General features: G+C 41.7%; 2 protein-coding genes across 7 annotated transcripts in view; one reads left to right on the forward strand and one right to left on the reverse strand.

Annotated features, from left to right (window-relative positions):
- adcy7 (adenylate cyclase 7) overlaps window positions 1-14,294 on the forward strand; it is a 55,705-nt gene extending 41,411 nt beyond the window's left edge. For 3 of the 5 annotated variants that reach the window (XM_053424132.1, XM_053424137.1, XM_053424144.1), the window contains exons 11-27: window positions 606-794; window positions 1,417-1,448; window positions 3,887-3,946; window positions 4,834-4,911; window positions 5,429-5,498; window positions 5,782-5,879; window positions 6,057-6,141; window positions 7,004-7,141; window positions 7,286-7,384; window positions 7,770-7,966; window positions 8,289-8,400; window positions 8,697-8,855; window positions 9,526-9,672; window positions 9,900-10,007; window positions 10,450-10,564; window positions 11,913-12,037; window positions 13,129-14,294. In XM_053424132.1, coding sequence (XP_053280107.1) covers window positions 606-794; window positions 1,417-1,448; window positions 3,887-3,946; window positions 4,834-4,911; window positions 5,429-5,498; window positions 5,782-5,879; window positions 6,057-6,141; window positions 7,004-7,141; window positions 7,286-7,384; window positions 7,770-7,966; window positions 8,289-8,400; window positions 8,697-8,855; window positions 9,526-9,672; window positions 9,900-10,007; window positions 10,450-10,564; window positions 11,913-12,037; window positions 13,129-13,275 — 1,959 coding nt within the window. In that variant the 3' untranslated portion in view covers window positions 13,276-14,294. The remainder of the gene's footprint in view (window positions 1-605; window positions 795-1,416; window positions 1,449-3,886; window positions 3,947-4,833; window positions 4,912-5,428; window positions 5,499-5,781; window positions 5,880-6,056; window positions 6,142-7,003; window positions 7,142-7,285; window positions 7,385-7,769; window positions 7,967-8,288; window positions 8,401-8,696; window positions 8,856-9,525; window positions 9,673-9,899; window positions 10,008-10,449; window positions 10,565-11,912; window positions 12,038-13,128) is intronic. The other 2 variants (XM_053424151.1, XM_053424159.1) reach the window with 2 other exon arrangements.
- Window positions 13,663-22,400, reverse strand: brd7 (bromodomain containing 7). Of its 2 annotated transcripts, none has more exons than XM_053424173.1 (17): window positions 22,294-22,400; window positions 21,723-21,958; window positions 21,540-21,633; window positions 21,389-21,446; window positions 21,096-21,240; window positions 20,830-20,940; window positions 20,073-20,242; window positions 19,163-19,277; window positions 18,779-18,854; window positions 18,441-18,548; window positions 18,203-18,338; window positions 17,320-17,431; window positions 17,156-17,200; window positions 16,300-16,390; window positions 15,459-15,602; window positions 14,634-14,774; window positions 13,663-14,512 (listed from the first exon to the last, which is right to left on the reverse strand). In XM_053424173.1, the coding sequence occupies exons 1-17, from the start codon at window positions 22,340-22,342 to the stop codon at window positions 14,439-14,441; spliced, it is 1,905 nt and encodes a 634-aa protein (XP_053280148.1). In that variant the 5' UTR covers window positions 22,343-22,400; the 3' UTR covers window positions 13,663-14,438. The 2 variants fall into 2 exon arrangements, with proteins under 2 accessions (XP_053280148.1, XP_053280157.1); XM_053424182.1 differs by having other exon boundaries at window positions 21,723-21,910; window positions 22,294-22,394.
- Window positions 22,401-24,346: the final 1,946 nt, after the last annotated feature.

The raw sequence follows: 24,346 nt of genomic DNA on the forward strand, positions 1-24,346 counted from the left end.
AAGTGTATGAAAACACTTCAGATACTGACGGGGTTCAGGGTGTGATAGAAAAAGTGCTGCGTGTGGAAGTGCTGTATGAATGTGTACGTGAATGGGTGAATTCGACTTGTGTTGTAAAGTGCTTGGTTGTTAAAACTGGAAAAGACCTATATAAACAGAGTTTTTGTTTTCTACATGTCAAAAATCCATTGTCTTTTTTGTGTTGTTGTCCTTTGAGTTATGATTGATATTTCTACTGTAATATACCTACTAGACATTTTCGAAAAAACAATAACAGTACTGCGTATCTACCCACCTTACTGCATGGTTGCCATTGTTTGTTTTTTCGCAAGCTGAATCTTGCGGCATAAAATCCAAAAGCCAATGTCGATTCCAAAATGACCCAGAACAACAGTTCTTCTCTTGCATGGATTTGGCTTTTCCATGGATTGTTACCAAATTGAAGGAAGCAAAGTCTAATTGATTTTAAATGGCAAAATCTAACTTGCACATATGGAACCTTATAAAATACCAGATGCATCGCAGGTTGCCATTTTGCATGGATTCCACAGATATGTTCTCACTCTCAACAGTAAATGTCAAATGTCTTGTATTTGTGTCTTAAGTCTAAGGACCCATCTCTGAACGCCCGCAGCGCGCCCAAACATCGTGTTAACGATGGTCTGAAGATGCGTGCGTCAGTGCGTATGACCCGTTACTTGGAATCCTGGGGGGCTGTTAAACCTTTTGCCCACCTGCAGAGCCCAGAGGGCTTCAGCCCAGACACTATCATCAATGGCAAGCCACGCAACAAGGTGAGTGATATCAACTGGTAAATAACCGATGTGTGTTAACCACTGATGAAAATTTGCCACTACACCTAATGGAAAATGTAGGGGAAAGGTTTTGTTGACTTTTCTGAGCTGTTGGATGTTGTTTTGATTGATGTTCTGATGCATCAAACATTTGTAATACTATATTACTATAATACTATAATAAATGTTAGCTGTTCGAATCACAGCATCTCGAAACAGCTGCACTAAATATGTATGTTTATGCAGAGTATAAGTTTAAGTGGAGGAAGAAGTTCTTAGATTTTTTTTTAACTTAAAGTAGCAATACAACAGTTTAGAAATACTTAAACGTTAAGTCAAATATTTTGTAGAGTAGCATTATAGCAGCAAAGTGCAGTGTTCATTAATCTAGCTCCACATATACCAGCTCCAACAATTAAGAGTTACATACACATCAATGTATCAATATTCGTCGTCCAATAACACAATCAATACTACACATTAGCCTGAAATGGGTCCTTCTGCATAAGGAGTACTTTTACTTTGGTACTTTAAGCATACTGTAACAATTCATCAGAATTATTGTCAATGATGACATTTTTTGTATCAATAATGTGAGTCTGCACCAATCTATGTTTTCCAGGACATCCCCCTGCGATCAAAGATCACTGAGAGGTAAGACACTTCTCAGCTGCTGTATTGATATGTTAAGCCTCCATTTCGTGACTGTGTAGATTTTGCAGGTATATCAACAGAGTCAGTCTGAAACTTGGCTGGTGTAAAGAGACAGAATGTGCTCACACATAATCACCTTGGAAGTCAGCCCTTGTAATAACCCTGTTGCTCAACAGCATCTTGATGGCCATTGCTTTTGCAGGAACGTTAGTCCTCCATCATCTTGCCTTGCCAAGATCTTTCCATCTGTTCAAATAATCTGAACTGGTCTCCATCACATTTTATTAATAATATTATGTAATACACTAAATTCGGCATCAAACCATTTTAATGTAATACAGTCAGTACATTTCTGCCAATTTTCAGATTCAAGATTCTACTTGTTATATGTTAGAGTTTCGGTCTGGCTTGTTCTTTTTTACACTTACATTTGAAGCAATATTCAGGTAAGGGTCTAAAGCAGTGTGTTTGGTGGCTCTTTTACACATAATGGTTTGTAACAACCCATTTCTGAGCTAGTATACTTGAACACCATTTTTTTTTTATGTTTTAGATTTAACAATTGCTGTCTCTGTAAAAAATCCTATGGCAGCTTTGGGTTACATTTCGCACAAACCAGCTGATTACTTATCAATGATTAATGCATGATTTAATGACTTAATACAGAAAGCAGCACAATGCAATCTCCAAGCTCACCTGTTTATTCATGCAATTATCCAATCAGCCAATCACGTTGCAGCAGAGCAGTGGATAAAATCCAAGATGTTTAGTCGATGTTCACATTAAACATCAGAATGGGGGAAGATCTGATCTTGGTGACTTCCACCACGGCAGGATTGTTCCCACCAGTCAGAGTGTTTCTAAAACAGCTGATCTCCTGGGACGTAAAGGCCACAGTAACTCAGGTACCCGCAGTTTAGAACTGTAGTGAGCAGGAAAACCACTCAGAACGAACTACACATCAAACCTTGAACCACATGTGCTTACTCTCCTGTTGCTAAGAACAGAAATCTAGAGCATCACTGGAGTGTTGAAGACTGAAAAATGTAGAGTGGTCTGATGAAAGTATCATCAACCCGACCTGCCTCGTGTCCAAGGCTCAGTCTGATTGTGTAATTCATGGCACACTTCTGGCCACTTGATACTAATACTTTACCATCTTTATTATTTGATACTTCCAGCAAGAAAATGCTCAATGGCACAATCAGAAGTCTGAAACTGGTTTCATAAACATGACAATAAGTTCATTGAGCTTCAGTGGGTCTCCTGAGTCACCAGATATGAATCCAGCATACCCTTTGGAATGTGGTATAAAACAGGAGGTTGGCAGGTTGGATGTGCAGCTGACAAATCTGCAAAAATGATGTGATGTCAATATAGTCATCAATGCTGAGAAGAATGTTCTGAGAGCAAATGATCAGTTAGTTCTTAATAAAGTGGCAGGGGATTATAAATTACCAATTCACCACACGTATAATTACATAAGGTTATTACCGCTCTGCCAATGAGGTTATTCTCCCATTAACATTTATTTGTTTATCTGTTAGTTTGGAACATTACACAAAAAGCCACTGGAGAGATTACTACAACACTTGCTGGGAGGATATGGTATGAGTCAGGGAAGAACCCTTTAAATGTTTGGTATGGATCAGTATCAGGGGCGGACACAGGGATTTCTTTCTCTTTCTTGAACATTTCAAGATAGGCGTTAGCCTTGGCAGAGGTATGCATTCCTTGATTGCCCAAGTTGAATGTGTCATTGTCATTATTAAGCAGTTGAAACCACAGGAAACATAACAGAAGATGTCATCTTAATACTAGGTGAAATAGCCGCTAAAATCAAATGTTGAGATTTTTTTCCAGTCCAAAAATCAAAAGTAATGTCACACAAGTAACACTTTCACTGACAGATTGTCGCCACTGAGCAGCTGCTGAGTGTAGCTGTACTGCATTGTCGCTCCTTAAGAGTGGTGAGAGGGCTGAGCTCGATGGAGAGGCCTTCCATAAGTCTGGCACAGGCAGCGAGCGCACAGACAAATATGTAAAGTGTAGCTGCTGATTAGTGAGAAGGACTCACCTACACAAACACCGTGGGCTGGAGTAATGTGATTAGAACAGATAAGTGTGGGCCTAAAAGCACAAGCATTCCACACTAGGAAAGTGGAGGTTTGTTTTACGGTAGAAATTGTTAATTTCATTCACTGTAGCAGAAGCAGCAGCTGCTGAACACCTCTGGGGGTGAAGTGAGAGTGAAATGAGATGCATCCTCAAGCTTTATGAGAGGATGCATCTCATTTCACTCATGTAATTCTATGGTTAAATGTAAAAGTTGTGATTGGGCAACACCCCTTCACGTGCCTATATCTGTTTCATATAAATTTATATAGATTTTGTTCATGATGGTTTTATGTTAATGTCTTACTATTGGGCCCTGGCAGCTTTGATGAGTCTCTAGAGGAACCTTTCTCCTTGCCTGCAGCTCCGTTCAGCAGCTATAAGTGAGTGGGGCCCTCATGGCCCGCAAGGTCCCTCAGTGCAGTAGTTCTTAACCTCGTGGTGCCCTGACACTAAATGAATATATGCTTGCTCAAAGGCACTTGTTTAAAAGATGGTGAGCTTTCACATCATGTAGAAAAAACTCTCACATTCTCATCTTTTAAATATTATGATCATTTTTTGTGGGCAACAAGGCTGAAATGGCTAATTTAACACAATCATTTTAAAGTCAGAACACACTTATTCTACAGGAAATTCCAATAAAACAAATATAATTCTTGACCCCCCACAAAATCCCAAATAATTCTGTATGATGTCTTGTCCTCCAGGGTGAGAACTACTGCTGTAGTAGAGAGCCTTGCCGTCCCAACACTAACTTGAACAGTGATATCCCACTGTTCATCTCTCATCGTTTCTCAATGCTACCTCTTCCTAACAGGGCATCGTGTGATCTGAAATGCCATCAGCAAAACGCTGTAACTCCAGTAGACTGACATGCTGCTATTAACACTGATCACTGACTGGGGCTTGTGTGTGTGTCTGGGTCTGTGTGTGTCTGTGGTGAGTGTTTCCTTCCTGATTAGAGTAGGGGGTTTCCAAGCAGAGGCACGGCAGCAACCCTCCCTCTGAATGCCCTCAGAGATCATCTAACACACAGCGTTCTGCATCCGGCCCCCCCCTACCACATAACTCACTCAAAGGCACAACGTTATTTCTCCCACTAATGCTCCGAATGGTATTAACCAAGTTGCCTCCCAGCACAGCTAAACAGGACCTGAGTAACCTGCATGACCTAATCTGGTTTTCCAGCATCTGTTCCTATCAGCCTGAGTGTCTCAGTGTCCGTCCCTCTGCCTCGTCCTAATTGTCTGTGTGCTTTCCGCTGCAGGAACAAATCCCAGAAGAGTAAGTTTGATGAGGAGCTGCACAATGAGATGACCACGACCATAGATGAGCTCAGCAGCAAGTAGGCTCATCTTTACTATAAAGCTTGCCTTTCAATGATAAAGCAGGTGTTCGATTGCTAATGGAATATGCTGTCAAATAAAAGTGAAGGTTTGCAGAGTGAGACATTAATAATTATGGTTTTCCATTCAGCGACAACATCAGGTCGAAATACAAAATTGTCCTACATTACCAATTACCAGCAAAACAAATGGCATTCCCATCAGCTTCAGTTCTATATGTTTAGTGCTAATTAGCAATTGTTAGCATGCTAAAGCTTTGAGCTAAAATGTGCATCATAGTAAATATTACATCCGCTAACAGCCTGTTAGCATTTTCATTGGGAGCATGTTAGCATTTAGCTTTGTTTGTCTGCACAGAATGCAGTGCCATTTTCCCTGTAACATAGTATGGAGTATAGTATCTTTTGAAACTTAGGGTAATAGCCAGAGCAATCTATTCTTTCTTCCTTTTTATTCCTTCCTTCCTTTCCTTATTACTTCTTACATAATTCCCTCCTTCCTCTCTCCCTCTCTCAGGCAGTGGTCTAAGACTGAGGAGAGTAGCAGCTTAGCTCTGTGGTTTCCAAAGAAAGATCTGGAAAAGCAGGTTGGTTTGACATTTAGCTCATTGAAAACATTTACAGTCCAGGCTGCAAGTATTTGGACCGATGTGAACTCTCACAATTTGGGAACCATGTTTAAAAAGGGCTGTGTCTCGTACACGAACCTCCTACATTCAAACTGAGACGTGGCACTTTATCGCGGCTTCTATTATCCACAGAGACTGGAGAATAAAAATGTGCAAAAACGTATGGCCTGATGTATATTTCTACAATGTCATACATTTCACTTCATGCAGAAGTTCATGGGTGTACTGTGTTTCTTCTCAGTACCGAGCTCTGGATTTGCCGATGTTCAAACACTATGTTGGCTGCGCCACCTTCATCTTCCTCTGCATCTTTATGATTCAGCTGTTTGTCACAAAGGAGTGAGTATGACCAACTCATCAAGCATTATCAAAAAATCAAAGAGTCCTGAGAGGTCGCGGACAACATTTGTGACAAGACATCTATGACTTCTAAAGCACAATTTAAAGATTATATGTGTCGTGATGTGGGAAAGGAAAAGACGATTTCTGACTAACTCTGTTTTTTATGTCCCTCAGTCTACAGATGTTGGGTATTTCATTTGGAGTGTTGGTTTGTGTGCTGCTGCTGACGCTGGCCATCTGCTTCGCAGGTCACCTACAGGTCAGTGTCTTAATGTCTCATATTCAGATATTTAGGAGATTCACTCATAGACTCAGCTGCTCTCAGGCAGTTTGTGTTGGTTCATATTTGGGTTAATAGAAAGTGGAAAAGTAAGCCTCACTGTTATATCAACTCTTTCATACCTTCTTACAGTTGAACTGGATGCAGGTCAAAGGTCAGTGTGGGACGGTCGGCCTTCATTTCAGCACCACTTGTTAAAGTCTTGTTTTATATGATGCTGACCTGGCACTGACTTGCAATACAAGCGTTATGCTGTCAAAGTGGTATTGAATAAAAAAATTGAGTTTGAGAAGAGGAAATTAAATGTGAAATTCTTTATGTAGTTTGAAGGCGACACAAGATTAACGGCATACCAACACTAAGTTTTATAGTAATAGTATGTATAGATCCATCCAGTAGTTATGTGTAGTCGTGCTAACAAACCTAAAAAGCAAATGGACACGGGTGAAAACATAACCTCCTTGGCCGAGTTAGAAATCTTCGTGTGTGTAAAGGTAAAAAAACGCCTTAACAATTACTTGGCAAAGTGTGATGATGGAGTGTTTGGTGTCTGTGAAGGTGTCTGACCGTGCCAGGTTTAGCCGGTGTGTGAATGGACACACGTTATGGAATCTATCCCCTTGCTTACACAGGGCTGCAGCTTTCTATAGCCTAACCTATTGACCCCTGACATTCAGGCCTTGAGGCAATGTTTTCCTCATTCAGACAGATTCCTGCCCTGGAAATAGCCCCCGTCACTCAGACATGATGTCTGTAGATTTATGACCATGTCAGAGTCACATGGTCCTCGTGGTACCTGTTTGACCCCGTCTCTCTCCTCACCTCTCTCTCACCTCTGCAGCGGCTGTTTCCTGAGAAGCTCTCGAGGTGCCAGTGGCTGTCAGCTGTGTCCGAGGCGGTCGTGAAGCGGCCATGTGTGCGTCTCCCTCTGGCCACTATCACAACTACGGTCATCATTATTTTGGCCGTGTTCAACCTGGTAAGACTCCAATCAAATGTTGAGAGGGTCTTTATACAGTCTGCTATTTTGAGCTGTCCTACACTTCACAGCCACCATGCCAAACATCAAAGCATTCGGTCCAGGGGATGACCGTCAGTCCGATCTTTTTTTATCCCCCTGCAGCGCTTCGTCCAGACACGTGTGACAGAAAACATGGCCGACCTGTGTCAAACAAATCGCTCCCACGAGCAGGGATCAGACGGAGGCCTCTTCTACCTGCCTGTGAGTGACGGATTTGTTAATCATAGGAAATAATAACATTTAACATTGTTTTATATTAGAGTTGATTAAATAGTATTCGCAAATAGTCCTGCTATGTGTTTAACGGAGAGCCAGAGGAGACGTGACGCCAGAAGAGTTTCTGGGCTTTGGCATCTGACACATCATAGAAATGTTCACCATGCTCTGTGAGTCCTGCTCATAGACTGTATATGAAGACAGATGTCATAATGGCATTTGTTGAAAGTGGCAGGAAGTGTAGAAGTCGGCCATCTTTATTTACGGTGACAGTTGACGATTTTTCTCGCAGTGGGAAGTTGTGGAAAGTTTACTTCTGGTATTTGTCTCATATCTTATTCTGAATCCTGTCCCTCTTCCTCTCCTTCAGTACTCTGTATACTGCTGTATCCTGTCCCTCATTGCATGTGGAGTCTTCCTGCGGGTGAGCTTTGAGCTCAAAGTGCTCTTCCTCACCCTGGCCTCCACAGTATATTACATCCTCATCCTCAGCACCAACAGGGAACTGTTTCTGGCCTATGGAAATGTCCTCTACGCTCAGACCAATAGCAGCTGGAACTGCAGCAGGTAGGATTCAGAAAAGAAAATGCTGTCCGGTAGTTTGCTTTGATTTTTGGAAACCTTTAACTGTGACTGTTCGCCACAGGAAAGTCAGCTCTCAGTAGATTACGTATTTCAAACAAAGAAATTATGCTATTGGGTCACTTAAATGAAGTATAATGAAAATGAATTGGCAGAATCATAAATAACCTTAACTATGTGAGTGCTTGTGGTCAACGTTTTTCTACCTTGTAAAGACATTGCTGTTGTGACTTTACATTGAGTGATGTGTGTGAAATGTGTAATTCAGAGTCATGTCCAGGTATAAAGGATTGTTCTTGTTCTACAGCAGAGACGATGAATCCATCCTGAGGTGGATCGGGCTGGTGAAACACCCGCAGGTGATGAGCTGCATATACATCACCCTGTTCCTGGTGACCATGCTCATCATCTCACAACAGGTACTGACGCTCTCAGCTTATTTCTTTCATTCCAATTATACAAACTGAAATCCTGTTCATTTATATAAATAGGAGCATGATTAGATTTATAACCTGTAAAGTAAGACTTGTCATGACATCAGCTCTTACATTCCCTTCTGTCCCTGTGGTTCACCAGTTATTAACTGATAAAAAGTGCTAAAGTTCTGGAAATTAATACATCATTTCACTGCAAATCTAATATAATTCCCATTGATATACTTATTAAGTTATTGGTTTCTTTATTGCTCTGACCTCATTGTGTGCCTGTCTCCTAGAATGAGTCCTGCTTCCGTCAGGACTTCCTGCTGAAGTACAAGAACCACACGGAGCAGGACGAGATCGAGACCAGGGAGAACCTGAACCGCCTGCTGCTGGAGAACGTGCTGCCGGCCCATGTGGCGGCACTGTTCGTCGGGGAGAATAAAAAGAACGAGGTGAGACGGCACCTAGTTGAAAACCTCAGTCCAGAAATACTATAATAACTATTGTTAATATAAAGCAAAAGTAAGTTAACTTAAACATTTGAAAGAAAATTGGGGGTCTATATACATTTTAGGTTGTGTCCAAAGTCCTAAAGTTTGTAGAGAACTTGTTCTTATTTGCACAGCGTCATTTTCTGAATTCTTCATTATTTCATTTATGATATGATGTCAATTGATCAGGGATAATTTTTTTTAAATATAATCTTGTAATACATCATCTCTCTCGTATTTGAGGAGATTTTTTGTAAAATGATTCTTCAGACCATATTTTGTCAGTCACTCCGATCAGCTTCAAAGGTTAGTCATCTGGAGCATCTCTGCCAAGTGTGTAAATCTCTACATATGTTGTTGAGTTATTGTGGACATACACACACACACGCTGCACTAGTGTGAAGGAGCACAAAAGATGTAAGATGTTTTATTCATATTTTAAAAGTGTCTTCTGTGATGTTTGGGTGTTTTCAAAATGTTGTGAAACTTTTTAGATATGAGGTCAAATTATTATTCTTATCTTAGCAGTGAACATTCTTGAATTTGTATCTAAGCCAAACAATCCTATTTTCCCTCGTGGCAAAACTATTAACACCTCGTTTATTTTTTTATTTTGCATCTCACCCAACAGGACCTCTACTACAAGTCATACGACTGTGTGTGTGTGATGTTTGCCTCGGTCCCGGATTTCAAAGAGTTTTACACCGAGTGTGATATCAACAAGGAGGGCCTGGAGTGTCTCCGGCTGCTCAACGAGATCATCGCCGACTTTGACGAGGTCAGGAAGACAAGAAGGAAAAAACGTTCATCCTCATCCTTTAATTCTTTAGCACGTACTTCTCCTCCAGTTCCAAATGTTAACCATGTGGACATTGTGTTCAAACAGAACAGTGTAAATATCCAGCTAAATCCCCTCTGTGTGATGTGCCAGCAGGAGCGAGGACTGTAAGTGATGAAGCTCCCACATGCACACGTCACTCATTTTACTTTGCTCTGACCCGGCAGCTGCTGTCCAAGCCAAAGTTCAGCGGTGTGGAGAAGATCAAGACAATCGGCAGCACTTATATGGCGGCTGCTGGGCTTAGTGGGACGCCCGGTCAGGAGAACAATCAGGTGGAGTAGCTACTGCTTCGGACCAGGGTCAGACCAGGGTCAGAACAGGGTCAGGGTTCCCACACATTATTTATACATTTTCAATCATGGAATCAATCTGGTATTTGATTAAATTGACCAAATATCCTTGAAATAATCTTTAATTTCCTTGAAATATTTGATTGTATTTCAGCCCCTTACATCGATCTATGTAAGGGTCTTCAATTCTCCACTTTCCTAACTTTGCTTGAGAGGTGGCGTACACATCTTCCAGACCCTGATCTGACCCACCTTCTGACTGAGGGGAGAACATGGTCTATAGTGCCAGTGGGTCAGTTGGGAGCCCTGAGGATCAGATTGGTTTCTGTCCAGTGTTTTCTCAGCAAGCCTTCAACACACTTTCTGACCTGTCTTTAAAACTTGAAGTGGTCCCAGTGACGTGACTGTGCCGCTGTTGTTTCAGGACAAAGAGAGACAACAGGCCCAGATAGGGAACATGGTGGAGTTCGCCATCGCTCTGATTGGCAAGTTGGACGGCATCAACAGACATTCCTTCAATAGCTTCAGGCTGCGTGTGGGTGAGTGGGCTCAGCTGCTTTTGGCTCAAACCTTTCACTCACTGGATACTGCGCTGCACCGTGTGCAGCTCTGTTATGGCTGACATAATAACCCTGTTTGTAGTCTGCATGATTGGCATTAACACTGCGTCCATGAAATCAGAGATGCTCACACTCGGGTCGGCACCAAAAGCATCTTATCTGAGTGAAGCCATCTTAACGAGCTCATGTGCTGTAACCTCTGACAGAACTGTGTGCTGTCTGCTTTGTGTTCAGCTGAGGAGAACTGACTGTTGAGACGTTGAGAGCATTCAATAATAGATAAAGTAAATTATACAATCAAACCAAGAGATAAAGACCATGCTGTCGTCCTGACTCAGTTATTCTTCAGCTCTTGATTCTGAACAGAGAAAAGTTTTGCTTCAAACATTTACTTTTCTTTGGTGATAAAAACACAACATGAGACATAAACAGTGAAATGTCACAGTGAGAGGTTCAGAGTTCTGTCACCATCAGCGGCTGGGTCTGAACACTGTCTCTGAAACAGAAGACTCTCATTGCTACTCTTGAAATTTAAAAGCAGTGGAAGTGTTTGGCTCCTACCTATAAATGATGACATCACCCCCCCCCCCCCCCCCTGCTCTGAGTGGACTCATTTATTTGACTTGCAGTTAAATCCTACCGCAGCTTTGGTGGAGGACTCCATCTATAGGGACACACACTGTTAATGGGGTTGTGTGCTTACTGTGAACCAGATGACGCTGCTCGCTTTTATCTCTCAAAACACTCAAACATGTTTAAAATTATTGTTTTGTGAGGGAAATGTTTTGGTGACATACATAGGTTGTTATGTCTGTGTTGTAGTCCTTGGGAAAGACTGTGGCAACTGTGTCTGCCTGTAGTTTTGAGTGATAATCACCTTAGCTTCAATTATGTGGAATTGTAATAATTAAATGTAATTAATGTGACTTTGTCCCTTCATATCTGCCATACTTGAATATAGGTCTTAAATTTAATTCATTAAGATCTTGAACATTTTTCTAATTAACTTGTTGAGCTGCTTTAGATAACCTAGCGTACACACACACACAGAAACACATACAGGAAAATAACGCAGGGTAAAAACTGTCCAAACCTTTTAATTTGATTATTTCCTCGTACCCTTCACACAACACAGGAGCTTTTGCTGTTGTCAGTTTTGTCCTTGACAAAAATGAAATTACAAACCAACAGCATTCCAGCAATGAATGAAAATGTCTCAACATCACCTCCTCTTTCCGAGCTGAGATGAATGTTTATGTGTATGACATCATTTATCGTAAAACAGAGTCAGATTTGTGACCGCGTGGCCTCTGGGGTTTTTCCTCAGGCATTAATCATGGCCCGGTAATCGCTGGAGTGATCGGGGCGAGGAAACCTCAGTACGACATCTGGGGCAACACGGTGAACGTAGCGAGCAGGATGGAGAGCACCGGGGAGCTCGGCAAGATCCAGGTACGTCCAGCTCAGTCCAACAAAGGCAAACAGCAATATTTCATTCAGAGCTGTGAAAGGTCAGAGGACTCTCTCACATAGTTACGGCTTCAGAGCTTTGTTTGGTAAATGTCAACACAATCATGGCCCGATTCATTAAGATCCCGTTTGTGACTCTGCGCCACATCGGAGGTTCTTCATTCAGCTCAACGCCAACAGAAATAAAAACTGTCAAAGGAATTTCTAATGAGATCAACATTTTATTTCCGTGCACTTTATGGCTGAATCACATTTATTTGTGGATATTAATAAATTCATGCTTTAACTTGAGAAACTACTTGAATTACTTTGATTTTTGAAAAGCACAGTGAGGAGATAAAACATATAATCTGTCTGTTTAGAAAGTGTTTGTTATTCAGAGTTTAAACAACAACACGCTTCACTCAGGAGCTAGAATCAGTTTTAAACTCAAAGGAAGCTAGAATGACGCAGTTGAGCTCAAACCATCACATTTCTACAGGCCTCGATTTGTTCAGTAAAATCCAGGAATTTTTTGATGAGAAATTCACAAAGATGTTGAAAAACACTCATAAAAATGAATTCCTGGATCCACTCTTAGAGTGAATGGGTTCCTCCTTGGATAAAACCTCACCCTTCCACCATAATTAGAAAAGTGGTTCAGTAGTTTTTCTAAAACTCTGCTCAAGGACTTCCAAACAGCAATGAAAACATCACCTCCTTGACAGAGATAACAACGTTACGTTCATCATGATAGTTATCGAAATCATCTGAGTTTTATCTTGATAGGGTTGTTGTTCACTCAGTAGAGCACAACTCCACCAAGGCCCAACAGTGCCCTTATGAGACCACATTTAAATTAACTAGATCTGGATTTTCATTTTGAAATTCACCAAATTGCATACATACTCATAGATATCAGGTCCCTAAATGTGATCTACCAACAAGATCCATGAATTCCTCTTTTGGAAATCAGCGAAAATGATGAAAAACACCCAAAGTCAATGTTAAAGAAGCAGAAAACTATAACTATATAACAAATAAACACGGATGAAGACATAACCTACAATGTGTCTACTGCGTCCCCTGCACAGGTAACAGAGGAGACGTCTGGCGTGCTGCAGAAGCTGGGCTACTCGTGCGAGTGTCGAGGATTCATCAGCGTCAAAGGGAAAGGGGAGCTGAAGACCTTCTTCTTGTGCACTGACATGAGCAAGCAGCAGGGTATGGGGCTGAGCTGAGGCCCGGCTGCCCGGACCCACAGAACTGGAGACTCCTGCCCACAAGTCGACGAGTTTACAAACTCCTGCACGCACCACAAGTGTTGACACAGACCTGACTGTAACGTAGCCGTGCTCCCATGATGTCACTGGATGAAAATACGAAAAAGGATAAGAAAAGGATGCACCGCTGCTCTCTGCCCTTTAGTCAGAACAGGGTGTGTCAGCCATGCTGGAGACTGGGTCTGTACGGACAATCACAACCTTTTCTATTCACAAACACATCTACGTCCAGTGCTTCGTCACTTTTCTACCTTTTTTTTGTGTCTTTAACTTAGATGTCGTTTGGGAAAGAAAAAATGTAATTTGTACTAATGCCAAATAAAGTTGTTAATTTTTTGGGAGACCTCTATGGTCCTTTGAAAACAAAAGAACGGATTGTGTTTGGATCATATTGTGAAAGCCGTGAGGGTTTCCTGTTCGACACTCTGCTCTGTTACTGTGTAATGAGCAGGACGTACACAAAACAACATACTTTAGATAAAGATGTAGAAAAACTTTCCGATAAACTTTCACTTTCTCTTCAAGCTGCAAACCTGAAAATCAGTTTCCTCATCAACTCTGACTCATGAGTTTAGTTCTTCTCTTCATGTAAAGTTCTAACATATACAACAAGATATTTGCTGTTTGAGGAGGAGCTGGACAAATCCATGTGTTTGCCATCTGTTAGAAAATGTCCTTTGCTGCCTGTTGCATATATGCTGCAATGCAGGAATCGAGTGACTCTCTGTGCTGCGTCCTCAACAACCCGCCTGCTGTCAATGTTTCTCCAGCTCCGGTGGGGATGGTCACCTGACCTGCTCTGGATCGCTCTCTGTGCCTCTGGAAACTTGATCTGTCTCATGGCCTTGTCTTCTGAGACCCATCATCTTATCTCTGATTGTGGTTATATAATAATAATAATGTATTGGCCTTTATGTGAACAAATGTGACATTGGATTTTGTACAGTTACAGAATGTAATAAATGTTTTCCTAAGTCTGTGGTTTGTCATTAAATATTTCACTCTATAAGCAAAGGTATTTATTTTTTATAAAAACACAATTTATTGATTGAAATCCATACAAATGTCAAAAAAAGCACCATTTCATACAAAACTTAAGTTATTAAAGTAAATGTGACATTTCATTTTACAGCCACGACCGGAGCTGCATCTTGACAAGAGGACGAGGTCTCCATCGGTTCAGCAGTCTCCTCCACTGAGAAGTAAATGAGAGGATGAGTTTGAAGGTTCAAATTCTTTATTAGAGTGGAAAAACTGTATTTTCCATCTCTGAATGCGTCTCTTTTACTGCATATACCACAGGAGGCATGTTTTACCTGTTGTGAGGTCGATGAAGGGCTTGTGTGGTCCTGGGGGCAGGGCGATGCCCATCGCTCTTCTGATGCCGTAGACGCTGCTGACGTCACATGGCGCCACTTGGCCAGTCAGCTCGGCCAGATTCCCCGTCACCTTCTCAGCTGTAGAGACGAGAGGAGGAACATTATAAAAAGGCAGCAGGAAATTGTAGGAAGCTTATGTGATGTTGTATTCGATGAAGATGCTATTCACAATCATCTAAACTTTTGGTACTATTGATTTAAACTATAACGGTATCTTTAATTAAGTTTGACATTTGAGTTTCTTCCCTTGTTCTTGATCTTATCTATAAACTAAACATGTACCCAGAGTTAGCAGCCGGCTAGCTTAGCATAGCATAAAGGCAGTTCTGATACCATGTTGTATCGTCTTAGTTTCTACTGAACAACAATGTGAAACGTTTTGGTTTGGACTTCCTTGAGTCTCAGCTGGTTGCCTGGCAGCCTTATTTTCAAAAGGATCTTTTCATTCATTCTTTCATTTTCCTTGTTGGGGGTCTGACCCAAACAATCTCCTGCTAAAGTGCAGCGTGGAAGCTGCTTTAAGCATTAGCCTCAGTAAACTTCAGGAGGGCACAAAACACAACCTCAAATATTTAACACCCACAAATTCCAAACCCAACCATCACATCACACTGTGAATGAGGTCAGTGTCACAGGCTGAACGTGTCTGAAGCGAAAAGACAACCCACATCTGTGTAGGACGGCCACTACAGAGGTGAAAGGAGTGTTGTTAGAGGTCTACAGCTGGAAGACACAAAGAGGCTTTCAGCGAGACGCTCTTACCCAGCTCCAGCTCCTTGGCGGTCGGGGCCAGCAGGCAGATCATGTTAGGAGGCTGCTTGGCGCTCAGACGCTCCCTCTGTGCCTCCTGCAAGTTGCGGAGCAACTTTGTAGTCTCATCCAATTTCTGCTGGAAGTGCAGGGCCTCTGTGACAGAACAGGGAGAGACACACACACAAACACACGTTGAGTACTTCCACTGTTATTCTACAGTTACCTCCTGTGCTCGGTTACACTTGTTGAACACAAAACGTCCTTTCTCTCTGAACCTGTGGCCCCGTAAGACTCACTGCCACTTTCATGTGAGAGCGCTGAGCCTCAGTCTAGCTGCTCTCAATGGGGCTGTGTTTGAATTATCCTCAAAAGGTGATTTAGAGATTATTTCAGTCATTTGCAGTTTTTTCAGTTTTCTCTCTCTGTAGTTGGGGTTTTGTTGGGCATCGAAAACATTATGAAGCTATCGGCTTTATTTCATTTTTTATTTTCTCCTGACAATTAAAGAGTGTCCATACCAGTTGTGACGAGGCACCTTACTAAGCTCATTGCAAATATTATGTAACAAATCGCCAGTCAGCATTAAAAGGTGGATTTCTGTCTGTGTTACACAGACGAAGACAACAACTGAATTTCACTACGTCAGGCTGCTGACGCCTCATGTTGGTTCCAGATGGAAAAAAAAACACAGGACTGTGCATGAGACTGAAATCAGTTTTTAAAGGATTTCTTCAGGGCTCATATAGACAGGAGGGACAAACACTGCTGTCCACATATATATGGGCAAATATCAACTGATAATAATTGTTATTTGCATCCTTAACTCAACAAACTCAGTGAGAAGCTTTACCTCCAGACAGCTCCCTGGTCGTCTGCAGGCCTGCAGCGGAGCACAGAGACTCCAGTCTGCTGCAGCTGGATGCGTCGGGTTCAGCTGCCTCCTGGAGACAGAGGGGGACATATGTTCAGTCAGACAAGAAAAAAGCAGTTCTCACTAGATATCTTGTGTTTGAAGGGAACATGCAGGCAGTTTTCTAGCCTGTTAGGTTATCCTGCTATTTTGCTCCAGTAAATTGAAACGTAAAGAAATGCTGCAACACCCGAGCAGGGGATGAGAATAAACTGGAGCGTGGCCAAGAACAGCAAACAGCCAGGACAGAGGGCGGCTGTGTGCCCGCTGGAGCAGCCTGCGCTTCGGTTTCCTCCGCTGCTCTGACGAGCGATTCAGCCGTGCAGCCAGCGGGCACTGAGAGAAAACACGGGCCTCTCCGGTGGGCATTTAGCGAGCAGCACCGCTGCGTTTCGAAAGGGAAATGTTCTTTCCATGCTTGGTTGGATGAAAGCTGACGGCAGGCCCCTGCTATGTTGACACAGCTGGTTGATGCAGCAACCATCTGCAAAGGCCATCTATACTGACAAAATGAAATCAAGTATCCCCACATGAGGTGTTACGCAAGAACATGTGCTTTACAAGAAACAACGGCACAGTGGGACCTGCTCTTCCAAACATCCTATCAACCCAACGCGGGTGACTGCCTCTGGTTTTGTGTTACATAGCACAAGCTGATATTTCTCATTATGAACTCCATGTCCGTTTCCATTTGCACGGTACAGTGGGGGAGACGATGTGCAGGAGCTGTTTATCACTGAGGACCCAGCAGGTGCTTTTATGTGACATCCAGCTGCAGATCTGTTCCCTCTCTTACCTCAGTGGCTTCCTTCTTCTCTTGGGTTTTTTCTGGCTCCTTCACCTGTTGCACAGGTAGAGAAAGACAAATTACTCAGTAATTGTATTCTGGAAGATTTCAGGCAGTGCAGTTAAACTCAGTGGTAAAGTTGGATCATTACGAAAATCACAGTAACTTCTTACTGGCTCTGTCTCCATCAGGGTTTTTGAATGCTGTCCGTTCGTCAGAGCATCGAGGAGATTGTCGGCCATTTTGTACACGTACTCGTCGGATTGAGAGAGAAACTCTGACAAGCTGTCAAACACACACACACAATTAGTTTCAATAATGAGAACTCAGCATTGACACTTTCTGAAAGTGAGCCTCCTACACACTCTTAAGACGTACATGCCTGACAATAGTTTACATTCATTCAAAAACAAAGTGGCAGTGTTTCTTTTCTAGGAAGAGAAATAAAGGATTGACACTGACATAAAAGACAATGATAGAGGAATAAAAGATTCTGTCAAACTGAATCGACACGTGCGATGACAAAAGCTGAAGAAAACAAAGCATCTCAGGAGGCACAAGAGTTTGACAACCTCACACAAATAATACATGCAAATATACGTTATATTACAAAGATGTAGTAAAGATGGAAACATTCAGGAAGATAACGCGTTTAATTAAAGTCATTAGTTCTAAACAAATCTTTAATCCTCCAGATTTTTATTTTAAATCTTGGTGGAGATTTATAAGAGCTCAATATTTTATTCAAACTAACAAGACATTGAAACAGTCATAATAGTAAATTGTGTGGAGTTAACCAAGCATTCGTAAAGATAAACTCATTATCAGGTCCGTTTATAAAATTCGGTTTATGTAGCTTTTTTCATAATGACAAACTACAAAAGAGGAAGCTGGCACAAAAGCATAGGACCTGAAGTCGGGCTGTGGACAGCTGACCTCTTCCAGACTGAGTAAACTTGGAGAATAAGGGGAACATCTGGAAAGCAATCAGCCAGGAAAGCCTCAAGTGACGTTTTTGTGTAGATGCCGTTGAGCTCATGGTCCCACTGTACATACCTGTCTGAGCCCTGCAGACTGCAGTCCTCTCCGTACAAAGAGAAGGTAAGGTCCGAATCCTCCTTGCTGATGTTGGAGAAGCTGGAGTCATAGGTGGGTGCGTAGGAGGTGTACGGCCCGTAGCTCATGTAGGACACTTAGGAAAGGGTTTCACACACACAAGACAGATTATCAGTGGTGAACACCGAGAGGTCTGATGTTAGCTCTTTGACCACATGACGTCATCACAGTAGGGTACCTGGAGTAATCCTGTTCCTCTTGTCCTCCCTGAAGCCCGGCAAGGTGTTGACACCGCTCTGCAGCCGGTTGGACATCATGCCCAGTTTCACAGGACAGTAGCCAACATCTGGAACAAGGAACACAATATTGGACTGATCTCATAATATGGCTGCAAGCTTAAGATGTTTTGGTGTATTTCCCCTAATTAATGGGACAGTGCAAGTGTGAAATGGGGAGAAAACATGGAGGGGAAACTAAATAAGGAATAAGTAATAATAACTTACAAATATTTAAATAAATGAAAGTTCAGTTCAATTTAAAAGATGAGCGCTCCATTATGGTTGTAGGTGTTCTTACCTCCTACTGATGGATCTGCTGGGTTGAGGATAGTCATGGTGGTGGAGCCATCAGGCTTTTGTCTCGCAAACTCCAACTACACAACAAATACATTTCAATTATTGAAAGTCAGGAAACATCCAATTAAAAAAAGAAAAGAACTGACACTATTGTGGTTAAACATTTGGGATAAACATTGAGAACATCAGACAAATAACTCAACCATCACTGATCCAGCAACATCATCAATCAAGGGACAAACAAATTCAATATGACACTAAACCATCACTACACATTTGTTTACAATATTTTACTTTTATTTGATGCCATGTTTTTGAATAGTTTGTTTTATTGGAAAGTGTTTTCCACCCAGAAAACCTCCTTAGTTGAACCCTGCATTCTCACATCACACTGCAGCACTCTGTTGGACAGCTTTCCTCCAGACTCCTTGATGACCTTCCGGATTTCCTCCAGCTCTTTCTCTGCCTTTGCTGCTTCGTCTTTGGAGTCCTTGTCCTGTCTGCAAGTGAAGCACAAATTGAAAGATGGCAGCTGAGACGCTGTGACCATGAAAGAAGACGTTTTTTTTTCTTTCTCCCTTTGTCGTGAGAATAAAAAGAATGCATTCACAGCAAAATACAGCGGGGAGAAAGTATTTGAACTTTGCCGTTTGCCTTTCATTCTTCAGATAAACTACCTGGAAGCATTTAATTGGCATAAATAAGCATCATGATTCCATGCACTATAATTTTACAAATAAAAAGGTGACAAGTAGCTAAAGGAAAATCAAGTTTACGGTGAGTCACAGTCTTAAACAACACCTAACCGCCAGTTTCCGTTTCAACACTTAACAACAACATACTCATGTCCCAGAAGCACATCCATGTGAGGAGACAAGACTCAGCACGCTCTTACGCATTCTTAACATTCTCTGCCTACAGCTTCGCAGGGGAAAGCTGAATTACTCAGAAGAAAACACTGTCATAGAAACTGCTATAAAAGTGGGAAACATTTTTAAGATGATGAGACGATTTCATCTTTTAGTTTGAAACATCTGGGATTGTGGCGGGTGAGAGGACAACTGTATTTGACAGTAACTGTATTTTTATCATATTTTGTTCAAGATCAGGGACAAACTGGTGGAATTCTCAAGTGTGGGACTCTTTAAGAAATCTCTGAGTTCTTAAACAAGTGTTAATCAAACTTAAGGCCGTTAAACTACAGCGTTTAAAGGGGCCCATGTAATCAATACATAATCGCGATGAGATTTTTTAGTAACATGTGTGATGTGTATGAAGTCAGCAGGTTAAAGGACCTGGGTGTACTGGGCGTCTGGGAGCTCTCGCTGGTGCCTGTGGTGGAGGGTCCCTCTCTGTTCTGGTCCAGGCTGGTGCCCCCCTGATCCTCAGACTTCCACAGTCGTTTGGCAGAAGGGTCCAGGCCAGACATGAACTCTATACTCTGTTTAAGGCTCTCCAGTCTCTCCTGCAGAAAAGACAGTGAAACATTTTATATAAAACTTTGTATCTGGAAAGGAAAATGAGTATGTAGAGAAACAAAGCTTGTCTCATAATGCTGTTGGCAATACTGATGATGCCGTATGACGTCATTCAGGGAACAGAGAGAATCTGCTGCCCTCATCTGTTCTATCTTTGAAAAAGTGGGGTCCCTTTATTTGTTCCAGGGCTCAATTTAAGTTTAAAGCCCAAACACAACAAAGCTACACTGAGTTCACAATGAGAGGGACCAGGCAATTACATCCTGTGGCATGTTATGTCTTATGTCAGAGAATCGAGTTTCCCACAACTTCAGTGAAAGTAGTTAAAAAAGTAGTGAGTCATATTTTGTTGAAGGATCTCTCTAACCATATAAACAAAAACCGAGGTAAAAAGAATGCCCCCGAAAAAACAGACAGGGAAATTATTTGAATACTAGATGTCAAATATCCCATTGTGAGGGTTGGTGGGATTGAATTAGTGGGAACACAGGAAACATGATCTCTTCAAAGCAAACTGAACAAGAGCAAAATGCTGTAACTCATAACCTTTTTTTCTGAACCTTCAGTTTAATACCTGACTCAAGATCTTCAATCCAGAGTGTAACAGTTTCCGAGCAGCTTTATGGTAGATGGTCTCAGGTTTGTTGTAAATCATGGCGTTTTCACACATGATCCTGAAATCCACCTGCATCAACAGAACAATCCACGTTAAAACACCAAACACAAAGTACATTTATAAAGTTTAAACAAGTTAAACTAACTGACAAAGTTATTTTAGTTCTTCTTGCTGTGTCTCTTTTGATGTCTACTCAATCACTGGTGTTCAGCACTGGCAGGTACCTTGAGCTCATCCAACGTCTGGTAGCCCTCTTTCTTTACTCTGTCCTTCATTCCGCTAAAGTCCACTGGACGCTTGATAATTGCTGAGTAGCCAGGAGCGATGAGGTCTGTCACAGGAAACGAGAAGAAAGCACTGGGGTCTTTCCTGCAGAGAATAGACACAAACAGTATTTATTCGCAGCACCAGGAAAATGGTAACAACAATAATAGATGAAGAAAGAGAGACAGAGATGTGAGCTAAAACATTTATCCCCGACAATGTTCTCTCATCAATGAATGGATCAACATTGTACCTCTGGAGCTGCCTGATGAGCTGGTTCAAAGCTTCTTGTAGAGGAGTCTGTTCTTTCTCTGAAAGTTAGGAGGTATTCAAAAACGATTAACATACGCATCAATACAAACATGAAAAGAACATGAGGTGTGAGATGAGATGTGTGTTTTTACCTTCTTTTTTATCCAGCTCTGAACGAATAGGAGTTCTGCACTGTTCTCTCTCATCATCTCCATCTCCATCGTGTCCTTTCTTCTTCTTGGTCATCTAACATTGCAAAAACAAACACAAATGAGCACAATCCATGTACAAATTATCCAAGCATCCTGATTCCTGTCTCCTCCTGGTGACGTTACCTTCTTCTTCGCTTTGTCGTCCTCCGGTGAGCCAAAGCTCTTCTCTTTATCCTTCTTCTTTTTCTTCTTCTTGTCTTTGGGTTTGTCCGCCGGCTGCTCGTCGCAGAAAGGGGCCAGAGTCGAGCTTCCGGCCGTCACCTCGTTCCCAGACACCTTCAGTACCAGCTTCAGGGGTCTCTCTCCGTACTCTGCACCACCCACAGCGGCAGGAGGAGGTTTGACCGAGCGAACAGCATCTGATACACAGCGAGTACCGACAGACACTAGAAACATTAGCCTTTGGCAGCTATCTAGCTCAACCAGGAAGCGGTTAAGAGAAGCTAAAGCTAGCATTATATTGTAGTGTGTTCTGCAATATCCTACATTGCTTTCAGATTCAGTTTGAATGAACATACAGTTAAAAAAAGTGTCCAGTAACAGTAGCTTAACGTTGAGCTGAAGTGCTAACCACCTAGCTATACGTATGCTAACACAGCTACCAAGCGCGAAACATGAGAATTATGCTCTCGTGTTACAGAACATAAATCATCAGCAGTTTAAACCAACACGTGTCTGTGTGTCAGTGAATTACCTTCATGTCCGTGTTTCTCGGACTTGTGCTTCTTGTGCTTCTTGCCCATTGTTTGTGTTTTGACCTGGTGACTGAGCGGTTGCTCTGTGGAGGCGGAAACACTACAGGCGAAAGTGCACAGCGCGATACACACAGCGATGCCTGCCGGGCGGGCGGGGGTAGCGCACGTTGAAAGGACCATTCTTGCGTCCAGCAGGAGGCGCAACCGATCAGGGAATCCACTTTAAGTGGGGACCAGCACTGAGTGAACGTTTGTCCTGATGACCAGGATTCTTCTAACTGTCATTCTAAGGTATCACAACTAGAAGAGTGTTTACCTCCACCAACAGGATTCTTAAATTCAAGCAAGCTGCACCAAATTGCACACACGCTCATACCCCCAATATGCCAGATAATGTTGCATACAAACAAAACAACGATCAAACGGAGCTCCTTTGTGGAGAAGATAAACCACGAGGAGCAGCCATCAAGACCAATTTTCAATCGAAGCAAGTAGGTTGAATCATTTATCCTGCCAGAGTGCTGTTGAGCAAGACAGTGTGCTCCTATCAGCTGCATTGGGTCAGGTCTGTAAATACAGAATCTGCCGAAATGTATGGCAAATACACAACAAACAATGAGATGTGTGAGGAACAACCCGAGCAACAACATATCCATGCTAAGGGTTCCTACGGTCATGAAACACCTGGAAAAGTCATGGAATTGTTAGATGTTTATTTCCTGGCCTGGAAAAGTGCTTGAGAAGTCATGGAAATATGTTATATTCATATTTTCATGTCGTTCATTTACGCTGAGTTTTAAATAATTCATATATTTTTTTAAACAAATACACTCAAAATATAAGTGGGCATACGCTCTCATACTAATTGAAAGGTTTGTTGGGGAAGCAGGCGGGATAATGCACTATGCCAGGGAAGTGTAGATTTAACCATGCTTGGCTACAAATGGAAAAGTACATGCCATTGGTTACAACAGACGAAGACCTCAATCAAACTATTGTCTCATTCATTTGTGTAATTTAAGGTATACTGTGTACCTGAAATTCTCATTGCCAGCTTAAATACTACATTTTGTCACTTTTACATGTAAACACAGAGATTTCACAAAATGTTTGGTTTTGTAAATATGGTTTAAAGTAGGGATGCACCGATATGGAAATTCTTGGCCGATACCGATACCGATACTTAAAATAACAATCTGGCCGATACCGATACCGATATTTGTTTATTTTCTTTTTGTTCTTATTCATTCACCTTTTTGTGCCAGAAAAATAATTAAATCATTATTTAAAAAGCACTATTTAAAAAAATGTCAGCCCTTCATCACTCTTATCTTTTAATGAGCTCAAATTGAATCAGATTTATGAAACAATCTTTGATTTAACTAAACTTTATTTAACAGAGACATATTATGCCCATTTTACCGCAAGTTAAAATGTTTCCTTGGGATCTTAATGAAATTACTGTAACATATTTTGGTCAAAATACCACAAGGATAATTTAAAACAGCACCTTGTTACCCTGTCTAAAACACCCCTGTTAAAGTATCATATTAGAGAACGCTCCTCTCATTGATTTACGGTAGCAGTATTGCCCGTTTATTAGATGTGTTACGTATGGAAGTAAATCTGTGTCATCGGGATTTGAAACAAAAAAGACATTGAATTTCTAGCACTGAATATTTATGCATGGAAATTATGTATTTGAATGTTTTTCAACGTTTAAAATTCAACCGCAAAAAATTCAAGCTCAAAAAATTCAACCGCAAAAAATTCAACCTCAAAAATTCAACCTCAAAAAATTCAACCTCAAAAAATTCAACTGCAACATCCGGGGATCCAAGGAGGAGCAATCGATTCCAGATTCAAGATCGGGAGCGTGCGTCAAGCAACGAGAGCGAGCGGGAGTGACCGACACCAATGCAGCTTTGACTTGTCAGCTAGCACAGTGACTAGCCATGTCCAACAATGGTGCTTCGGTGAGTGTTTAAACTCTTCTATATGCCATCGGTGTAGTTTGTTTCTGTAAGATGTAGTAATAGACAGCTGACATGT

Source organism: Pleuronectes platessa, chromosome 1 (assembly GCF_947347685.1).
Source record: "Pleuronectes platessa chromosome 1, fPlePla1.1, whole genome shotgun sequence".
NCBI classification, from domain to species: Eukaryota; Metazoa; Chordata; class Actinopteri; order Pleuronectiformes; family Pleuronectidae; genus Pleuronectes; species Pleuronectes platessa.